We start from the raw sequence: 11162 nt of genomic DNA, 5'->3' as shown, positions 1-11162 counted from the left end.
GTTCTTAAGTAATAGAGTTGTGTGATACAGCAAAAAGAATTCATATTGATAATTGTATAGAAGCTTTTTAATCTTGACTTGTGAACTACTTATAACAAAGTACGAAGTAAATGCCCAAGTCGTAAACAGCAAACAGGAATTTTTCGGTTAGTGTATTATAAAGTAAACAAGCCGAATAAATCGTGATAACATCTCAATTCACTGTTGGGCTCACTTATTAGAGCTTCTGCATCACTTTTCGTTTTTTTTTCTTTTCCTATTCTCACAGAAAGCAAATACAAAAACTTTGAGTGTGTTAATTAATCAAAGCCGCTTTTTGGAATTCAAAACGACATCGGCCAGCAAGTAGAAAAAATATATTTATGGGCAAATGTGCGGCGTAGACTTGTTGAATTTCGCCATATTAGCCAAGGATTAATCATCTAAGGAGTCTCAATTAGAGCGCATTTTGAATGCCTGGCATGAGCATGTCGTAAATCACTTTGGCCAAATCCGGCTGGCAGATAGTCACTGTGACCAGGACAGCTGCGAAATCCTTGAGTTGCCGGGACTGGCATACCAACGAAGTTTGGCGAAAAAAAGAAGCGCAGCTCAAATGCAAAGGATTCCGAATCCTTCGGCATGCACGACGCTCTTTTGACTTTGTTTGGCAATCGTTTAAGCCCGGAACAGCGAAGATGGGTCTTTCGGGGTGGGGTGGGGCGATGTGTGGAGGACCAGAACAAGTACGTGCAGTCAAACAGATTTCCAGTTAGCAGCTCACAACAATTCGCTTTTAAGCCAGCGCATAAATCAACCTCAAAAGATATCCCCGATTTTTGGCGGTCAGGGGGCGGCGGTGCTGGCGAAAGCGTTACATTTCGACGGGGGTAAAAGTTTATTTTTTTATTTTTTGCCGTTCCGCGGCATTTTATTGAAAGGATAATCGATGGCAGCAAAAGCAAGGCTAGGCATTAAAGGATTCGACTTTGGGCAACTTATTCGACTTTAAAAACTTAACCCAAGGCGATGTCGACGAACTGAGCGATGTGAAATGCGGCTCTTTGCGGTCAATTTAATTGAATGATGAATTGCGTTGGACACTTGGGAGTTGGGGCTCGAATGCCGCAGAAAATTCTTCAGTTGTCACGGGTACTTGTGCCCGAAGGATGAGTTTAAAAGGACGAGAGATGGGGCACTTGGGGCGGCGCTGGAGAAAGCCAGAGGAAGGGGGTTACGACAAAGACGAATACGCATAATCAGTCAAAATTTATGACAAGCTCGAACCCGAAAGTCAGCTTAAGCATTTAATTGGCCCAGGTCCAGTTGGCCGTCCCCCAGGACAGTCCTAATTAGCATGGGCATTCATGTACATGATGGAGTCCATTTTTTGTCGCCTCTCTTCGCCCCGCCCCCGCCGCTTTCTCCTAGGCTCCCATGTGTTGTGTGTCCCGGTGGCCAAAGAGATTTTTACTGTTCCTCGACTCTGACTGATGACTCCTCCGCTGGAGAGCTCTGGTGTAATTTGTCTAGGCCAAAAAGGGATTCTGGGCCTCCTTCACTTCACTGGCTAAGAGCGAGTGCTGTTCAAAGTTTGTTCCTCCTCCAAAAAAAAATGGAAACATCCTTTTGTCGCTGCCTTTCATTTGATTCGCGCTGCAAGAAGGCGCATAAAAGATAGATAAATAAGAAAAACTCTGAGGAGCGTAAAACCCAAAATGTTTAGCTTAGTGCAGTTTCGTGTAACGCATTATTCTTGCTTAACATTTGTCGGGTTTCGTTTCTTTCCTTTGTTCGGCTTTTGCCACTCTAAGCCAGTTTCAATACCGAATCAAGTTGCACCGAAAATTGGCATAATGGCTGAAGCTAAATTCACTTGAAACTGAAAACATAACTACAAACTTATAACTCAAATAGTATATTAGAGGTCTCGATTCTTCTTCGTTTGCAGGTGCGGAGTATGCTCCTTCATATGACATGTGCAGGTTTATGGAGCTTCTAAAAAAGTGGATCATTTTAAGCACAAACTTAAACTCGTTATTATCTGTCAGAATTATCTGTCTTCTGTCTGTCTGTCTGCCTTTTATTGCTGAAAAAGCAAATGTCTTGCATTAATTTGATGTAAAAAAAATGTTCAAAGGTACAGAATAAATTGAGCTGAAAATGTACAACAAAATTTGAAATTATTAGTGCCCTCGCTTTTGAATTCCTAATGTTGTATAATTTAATGTTAAATACAATTTTATTTTATTTAAGTTTTAAATATTAAGCTTTGGTTGTTGTACTGAATAAAAGCTTTCTGTACAATAATTCTACATGACACATTTTTGAACGCACTGCAGCGCCATCTGTCGTGAGCACGACACCTGTATGTGTTTCCAGGAACCACGGTTTCCCGACGGTAGATGGCGCCAGTGCTTAATTAGAGTCCTTTTCCATTTTAAATGCAGAATAATTTTTTAAAGCGTTGCTAGAAATAAGAAAAGTTTATATTAAAATGTTCTTAATAATTTCTTTTATTTAAATAATAACAAATCAGTAGATCCCATTACTCCCTACCTTGTTGTTCTCTAGCTCAACTCGAAAAAGCAACTTTTAAATACATAATTAAAGGTCTGAAGGCAGTGCAGTTTAATTGAATAGACCGATCGATAGTGATCAAAATTGGCCGACATCCGATGGCAATCTACCGATTTGTTTTCCACTTTCAACCCCCGACGGAGAGCGTTCCATCCCTGTGCATCCTATAGGCGTTCTTCTGTTCCTGTGCATGCCAATGATACTATTATTTAATGGATCGGTCTCGCAGGAACCTCTTGTTTCTTTCGGGAAGCCAACAAAAGCGGATGGGAAGTGCACGCTTTGGCAAGAAGAGTGTCTTTCAGGCTGAACCAAGGGCATTATACAGACGGGCAAGTAGCAAACATTGTCAACAACAGCAAAGCAAAACACGTCAACGCCCCTAAGCTGCTAATGAGGGCAACTGCGGCTGGGAGGCTGTGAAAACAACACAGCAGTAGTGAAAGGACGCATGCTGCGATAAGGATCAGGATCACATTCGCAGGCAGCTGAGTAGCAAAGAAGCAGAGAGCGAAAGAGAGAGCTGGAGAGTAAAACATACAGTAGCAACATGGCCGCAAAACGATCGATCTTGAAGAATGTCCTTGCGGTTTCGGCAGTGAAGACACTCTCCCAGGCGTTGTTCATTTAACAATCACACAGGACAGGCGATAATCCCGACCCTTCAAATGTATTCCACAGCGGCCTGAAAGATACAAAAGCCTAAGCGGATTGGCCAAACAAAGTTGAGTGCCCTAAATACCTCGTCCTGATCCCTCGCCTGCGCCTGTGTTTGATGTCCTGCGGCGCATATTAACATTATCAGCTGTGTGCTGTGTGATGTGTACTGTTGGATGTGTAATGGGTGCAAAAGAGATGGCCGCCGAAGTGGAGAAAATCCCAGTATAGACAATGTTATCGGAGCCAAAGTAATTGTCTCGTCCGTGTCCGGGCATCCGAATAATGTGTGAAAATTTACACCGAATTTACACCGGAGGACCCCGCTGCGCTCGACAGCCAAGCAGTAAGGACATTCTTCCTCTGTCGCCGCCGTAATCGGCAAATGTGGTTAAGTGATTTAAGAGGATATTATCAAGCCGTGCAGCAGACAAATCAATCGAATTCAAAGTGAGACCAATTTCGTTTGCATTATCCTGCGGCCAAAGCCAACGTGATTGTGCGATGCGTTTTTCCTCGCCTCCCATTTCGCGTCGCTTTAACAAAGTTTCTCCGACCGGAAACGGAAATTTCCTTTGCATGTTTGCCACAGCTTGCCACAGATTGTTGCAGATGCGGTCGATTGGCATTTGCGTATCTATTGGAAAGAATTCATGGGGCAGGTCTATATTATTTCATTATTATATTATAATGAGTCTGGAATTTAAAGCCCACATCTAAGGATTGATCACACATCTAAGGATTAAGGATCAATCATTATATTAAGTATCATTATTTGTGTGTAAACACGCTCCAAGCTGAAACAACCATAATCTGAATGTCGCAGTGATTTATGGAAGTCGATCAAACAACTTCGGACCACTTAAATAGAGTCCTTGTGCTGCATATAAAAACGCAGTAACCAAAACAAATATTGTGTAATGTGACAAGCAACCCCTGAACCGAATCTACAGCCTCAATTAACCCTAAGCGACCATAAAAATCGAGTCATTCGGTCACAAATGAAAACAACTGCCTGGAGGCCTGGTTACTCAAAAATGGTTATGATTGTTATTCCGTTATTTTCGTATTTTGTTATTTTGGCACCCTCTGGCAGGACTCGGCTAACGATGTTAGTGTTTCCGTTTATGCCACATGCTTACCCGTCAATTTGCGTGCAACTCGCTGGCCCCAGGACACGTTCATAGCCACGGACACTACGGCTACTATGAACGCGCCACCCGGACACCCGAACACACTGGCAGCTGAGAGGAGAGGAGGTCCTGCGATGTCCTGCGAGGTACGGGGATGCGGACAATTTGTAACATTTGGCAGACGTCAACGCCCTGCACAAGTGCAGGAAAATGAAATCAAATCAAAGCCAAGCGAATTGATCAGAAAAATGCCATAATTGAATCGCAGTGGGAACCCACCACCACCACCCCGCATAACACCGAAACGGGGGGCGTGGCCGTCCTTTGATAACTTTATGCTAATCAGAGATGGCCGAGAAGTCTCGAATTTCACAGGCCATAAGTCAAAAGTCTGGCTAGGGTCTACACGTAGAGAAAGGACATCGACATGTAGATTTCTGATATTTATCAGTTTTCATTGGATTATGTGATTATTGGAACAATAAACAAACTAGGTTACCATTTAATATTTTATTCCTTTTATTGGCATATCATGGATGTTTTTCGATATCTGATATGGGTTCTGATTATGAGTTTATATAGCATCCGGAAAAACGAATGTTTTCGATTGTTAAAGTGATTATAACAATCGAAATCATCCGTTTTTCCGGTGTAATTCCTGCCGCGGTGCAAAATGTGTTGGAGTGCTGGAAATAATTTCCGTTCGGCTCCTAGTGCTCATTTCGCCTATTTTGTACATACAAAACTAATTAATTTCCCAAAATGCAACATAGAAGAGTTGAGGGGATGGCGGGGGGGGCGGGAGGAGCCAGGAGGGTCCACGCAGGAGCGGCACAGGATATTTGTGCAAGCAATTTCCGCCGCCGAAGAGAGTTTTGTGCGTAATTAATTTATGCAAAATACAAATGCAAACAAATTGCAAATGTTTTCGCACAAATTTGCTGTGCGCCCAATTTGTTTTCCAAAATAATTAACTTTTCAGCGGGTTTAATTAGAAATTTTCTCAATTTCAGCGCTCAACCAGGAAGGCCAGTGCTTGGCTGTCATTCAATGGAGTTATCATTTCCCAGCAAGTTTTCCTAAGTGGATTCTACTTTGTAACAGCGGTGATGACGGGATGCCTCACCTGTGGTCTGCTAAAGTACCTATGGTGCTGGCTGGACGACCTATCCTGCCGTCTCCAAGACAGCAATCTTCTCAAGCTGATCCTGGCCATTGGTGTGGCCCTGCTGGTACTGTTCAATGTCTACACGGGCTTCAGCTTGGCCAATCGATGTGACGAGGGAACGGATGATGGATGCTCAGATGCTGGCGGAGATCGGTCCACATGCTCCTCCAGTTACTTGAACTGCACTGTGCGGTGTTCTCCGGAATCCTATAACTACGCCTGGGACCGGGGGCCTCATACCTGGAACACACCGTGCAACAATCAGAGCCCCATTAACATCGACCGGAACAGTTTGGAAATAAACTACTTTGATACGCCGCTGATATGGTCGCATTACAATACCATTCCGTTGGGCATTCGCCTGGAGAACAACGGGCACACACTGATCCTGCGAGCAGCGTTTCCGGGACGAACGCCCTCCATCGACGGCGGGGATCTACTTGGACGCTTCGACTTCCGGGAGATCTCCTTCCGCTGGAGCTGGGCCAACTCTTCGGGCTCGGAGCACACACTGGACCATCGGCACAGCGCGCTGGAGATGCAGTGCCTCCACACAGATGGCGATGGTGGCGATAGCTGCTCCTCCAGCCAGGGCGTCCTGATGATTGCCTACATGTTCGATCTGTCCGAGCACAATCCGTTCCTCGATGTCCTCATCCAGCATCTCGCGGCTGTCCAGCAGGCCGGTCAGGTGGTGGAAGTGCCCCCCTTTCCACTTAGCTACCTCATGTCCCCCTTCTACGACAAGTTCTACAGCTACAATGGATCCCTAACCGAGCCGCCCTGCCATCGGGGCGCGGAGTGGCTAATACACCCCGAGTCCTTGGCCATCAGCGAGCGTCAGCTGAATGAGTTCCGCCTGCTGAGGGACAGACGTGGCTCAAGGATCGCACGCAATGCGCGTCCAGTGCAGCCGATCGAGGATCGAAGGGTATACTTTAATCGCTTCAGAAGGGGGTTTTAAATCAGATTGAATAAAGTGTATATGTGAAAAACGTAACAATAGTTACATTGAGTATGCTATTCGGTGAGGCATGTCTTGAAGGAAAATCTTTGAAGGAATATCAAGTGTTGGCTAATCGGATAAGCAAGCGAGTTACCAGTAAAGCTGTAGACAAGCTTCATAATTACCCAATAATAACAAGGTATAAAGTTTGGGCCATTAGTTTTAGTACATCCAACGATTGGAGAGAAAGTTCCATAACTTGATTGCTTATAAAGATTCCTTAATGGCACCAAACTCCACTGAACAACAAGAAATATCTTTTCACAACCATTATTGATTGTGTTCAGATAGTAAATGCTTGTCAAAACCGCTTACCACAATCCAATCCATCACATAATCCTTGTGTTCTGTCAATCAGGAGTCCATGTACTTCCAAGCTGGCTCTAATTGGTCCTGGTTTCCGCTGTATTTCTGATTCGGGGTCCTGGTGGTCAGTCTTCCGCACAATTTGCTTTCGGGTTGCCGTTTGCCTGGGCAAATAGTGTGCTTATATAGTAATTCACTAATTAGTCGCTCAAAGAGCATTAACATTAGCATTAGCATTAGCATTAGCCATTGCAGGGTCCCGAGGTCCCGAGGTCCTGAGCCTGTTCCGCATCCTGTGCGCACAATCGCCGCAGGACATGGCGATGCGATTGTGTGCGTGTGAGTCTGCGTCTGTAATTTCGTTAGTGCAGCGGAAACTGTTGCGGACATGTTGCCCTGCGATTGGGATTGGTATTGAGATTGAGATTGGCAATGGGAATGGGAATGGGATCGGAATGGGATGGGCACGGGCATGGGATTGGGTTTTGGGCCCTCCTGCGGCGAAGCACCCTCATCTCCTGTCCTCCTCATCCTCATCCACCTCCCCTCCCTGCATTACAGCTGCTGCTTGGCAATCAGAGAGTTCCAGTTTCCAGGCGCATAATTATCAGTTGGCGCCTAACCATCCATACATAGATGGTCTTTCGACCATGTTCGTCCATTGGCCCGTAATTAGTTTTTAATCCAGAGATGGGGCGGCATCGAGCACATGAAGCACATCAAGCACATAGAGCATTGGATCCAATTCGATTTGAGGCCTGCAACGTCGACTTGTTTAATCAATGACAGGCCAAGTGCATTTTACTGCAATTGCATTTGCTGCAAATCAACGCTAATGAAATTATACAAACAAGTTTCGGTACGCTTTTGTTGCTCCGTGCTGCGTCAATATTTGTGCTGTGCGCCCATTCGCAATTTGCATGTTTTGAAAACTTAATTGGATTGCAATTTCCACAAATAAAGCTTAATTTTTCCGTCGCACTTTTCATTTTCGGACTTCGCAGCCAGGACATGTCCTACACCACGTGCGACAAAACAATTTATTTTTCGGCCAAAAACTAAAACTTTTGTCTGCGAAATGCAATTAAAAACGGATAATTCCATTTATTAATGCTTGATATGCAAATTGATTGCGCACAAAATGTTCAATTAATATGAAAATGTTTGTTAGAAAATTAATGAAATTTTCTCATTCTGGTGGATGGCTATTGGTTTGTTTATGTTAAATTAGATGGAAATGAAACACTAAAATGCAAATAATATGCCATTAATTAGATGGAAAATCCATTTACCCGTCAAAGTATAAAAGCGTCAATTTAGAAAATATTAAAAGGAAACTAGTTAAGGTGGGAAGTTGAAGGCTTACAAAGTCCTTTTAAACACTTAAATCAAGTTTAAAGCCATAACAACCATATCAATTTAAAATATCTAAATTTATCGTTTAGTAAGGCGTTCTGAAGTTTAATTTTTCCAGAAATACCCAAATTATTTTTATTAAGGTCTTACTTTAAAGTCTTAAACAGAGTTTATCTTTTTACACACAAGCAAAACCCTTTTTCTCCGTCGCTTTAAATGGTTTTAAATGTAGCTTCATGTCGAAATCCATTAAATACACAACCAGAGCACAAACAAAACCAAAACCCATATTCCAATCCCATCGATGTCGTAAACTCCATGGAATCAGTCGCAGCAGAACAAACATATCAATCAACATGTTTAATTGAAAGTAATTAGAATAAAGCAGGCACACTGCCAGAATCAAGCTCCTCTAGTGGCTGAATAAGGCGAAGCCAGTTTGGCCAAAAGGAGTCGAGGAAAACATCAGTCCACCCACTTTTGCCAGCAGTTTGTGCAGGAAAATGAAATTAGACGAATAGAATGACGATGTAAGTGCCATGAAAAGACGTTAAGACGCTCTAAGCCAAGACGCTTCGTTCGTTGGGCGGGAAAATGAGAGCGACGGAGAGTTGGCTGCTGGTAAAATTGAGGCAAATTGCATTTAAGTGTTGCCGTTTTCATTTAGCCGCATGAATATGTATGGAGGATGCTCCGCAGATCCTTGTGGGTAGTGGATGGCTGGATAAGAGGAGGTGTGGAGGAGGGAGAGCTAAGCTTCCTTGGCTCTTGCTTTTGTGGCATACAAAATTGAATGAATAATTGAGAAAACGAGCGCATGATGGCATTAGTGTGTGATTGTGAAAGTCCTTGCAAAGTGTGTCTCTGTGTGGGTAAGTGAGATTGTGTGTGCGTGTGTAAGTGTGTTTGCAGCTAATGAATTTTAATTGCTTTTATTAAGGCACAAAGAGGTTGACGTCGCCTGACTGCAGTGTCTGCATCAAAAATCCCTGTTCAATGTTAATTGTTAATCATTAAATATTGTTGCTGGCAAAATCAATATGGCGGCTGACGATTAATCAACGCCATTTTGTAATTATCTCGCTGGAATATTTAATTCAATTAACTTTGCGGGTGAGCAAGCTGAACAAACCTCCCGCCTTCTCGTCCTCCTCGTTCGCTTTTTTTTTCAGGCATTGCAAATAAATAAATTGAATTGAAATTGTTATTGCAACAGTAACCGCACCAAAAGTAGGAAAAAATATATGAATGCCATAAAAAAGAGAACAATAACAGGACGAACCCACACCCCTTTGAATACAAAGAGCTGGAGTGGCAGACACACACACATGAAATTAATTTGATGGAAAACTCGGTCCTTGCAGAGCCCCATTTTCCTCAGTCTTCTGTCTCTGTCGCTCAGCCCTTTGGCGCACTTCCTTTTTCAATTAAACGCCACCATTTTCCATTAACGAATTTGCATGTGTGTGTCTGTGAGCGTGTGAGGCGCGCCCACACTCACACACACACACACACACACTGGCACACAAGTAAAAGGCTCTCCCTTAGACTCACACACACACAACCACATACACATCTGTATTTCTATAATAAAATTAAATTAGAAGACCAGAAAATTAAATCATCAAAGCTTGACGTCTGCCGGCAGCGACGGCTGCTGTTTCCTCCTGTCTACATACGCGTGTGTGTGTGTGTATGCAGGATAGTGTGAGTGCGAGTCCTGCAAACCCATGCACAGATAGACACACCGACACTCCACACTCTCAGAGCCCAATTTGCAAAAGCGACAGTTACGAGTTCATTAATTTTTCTTCTTTTTACCCTCGCTCTCTCTCTCCGCCTCTCGCCTCTCGCCTCTTGTGCTCTGCGGTTTTTTGGCTCCCTCCCTCTCTTTCGCCCTCTGTATCGCCATCTCTTTCGGGGCTGCTCGCCTTTCTTGATGGTGTGAGCAGCATCATAAATTAAATTCTTCATCAACTCAAACTCGTTAAGCGCCAATAAAGTGACAGAGAGTTATTTTCATCACTTTTTCAATGGTCTACCACAAGGCACATCGGTGTATCTCCAATGCGTGTGTATGAGTGGCCTCTATGCGCCGAAGCGCTCACGCACACACACGCAACTGGAGAGTGGGAGAGAGAGAGAGTTACTGGCTTAGGCCACGCCCCCAGCAAAGAGAGTCAGAATTCGAATGGGATTGGGAATGGGAATGGGAATAAGGAGAAAAAAGGTCGCCGAACAAACTGGTTCTACAATTCAGCAGCAGAATTCAGTTCGCTTTTTTTGTTTAAGACTTTTACGCATGCGCAGCATGATTTTAGATTTTAAAGGGTATTCCCCCGATAAGAGGATTCAACTAAGTGCACTTCAGCCACAGCTGCCAGAGGAGAGGAGTGCGATGATATCAGCAGTGCCCACTCAGAAGCATCAATTAGTCGCTAACCCTGCCCACCAGGCGTATGCTTAATTTGGCCAAAATTAACCGTTCACTTCTTCTCTTTGGGCGCGCACATTTCATGCGAAAGTTAACTGCTTAACGATAAAAGCAAACTAATTAAATCGGGGGGAGAGAGGGAGAAATTGCCACATAATAAAGCAAATTAAAAGCAAATTAATTTAAAACAAAAAGCGGCAAGCGGGGAGGTGGTCGGCACAAGTTGAGGAGTGGCAGCAGCGAGCAGCGAGTTAATGTTGCGGATGTGGCGTAAATGAAAAGGATAAGTGGATACACAGGACGCACACACGCGTTCGTGCCCAGCAAAAGGATATGCCCGAGATACCCGTCGCTCCACTTCAATTAAGCATCGCGCCAACATGGCAGCCTCTCACAGATACACAGACACACGCACACACACACACACACTCAGCCAAAGGCACGACGAGAGAGCACAGGGCCCCACTAACATTCACACAAACACACACACACACACCATCATACGCAGGCACACACAGATACACCCACACATCCCTTGGACGT

The 11162-nt window shown here is 44.1% G+C and overlaps 1 protein-coding gene across 1 annotated transcript; it reads left to right on the top strand.

Annotated features, from left to right (window-relative positions):
- The first annotated feature begins 5379 nt into the window (after positions 1–5379).
- Positions 5380–6517, top strand: LOC120445279 (carbonic anhydrase 1). Its single transcript, XM_039625579.2, has one exon. It carries the CDS (start codon positions 5459–5461, stop codon positions 6479–6481), a length of 1023 nt encoding a protein of 340 aa, XP_039481513.1. The 5' UTR covers positions 5380–5458; the 3' UTR covers positions 6482–6517.
- The last annotated feature ends 4645 nt before the right edge of the window (positions 6518–11162 follow it).

This window comes from Drosophila santomea, chromosome 2R, assembly GCF_016746245.2.
Source record: "Drosophila santomea strain STO CAGO 1482 chromosome 2R, Prin_Dsan_1.1, whole genome shotgun sequence".
NCBI classification, from domain to species: Eukaryota; Metazoa; Arthropoda; class Insecta; order Diptera; family Drosophilidae; genus Drosophila; species Drosophila santomea.
This window is presented reverse-complemented; position numbering and strand designations above follow the sequence as displayed.

Bases quoted from the DNA above. Each gene is read 5' to 3' on its own strand.
- LOC120445279 (XM_039625579.2), top strand. From the start codon at position 5,459: ATGACGGGATGCCTCACCTGTGGTCTGCTAAAGTACCTATGGTGCTGG.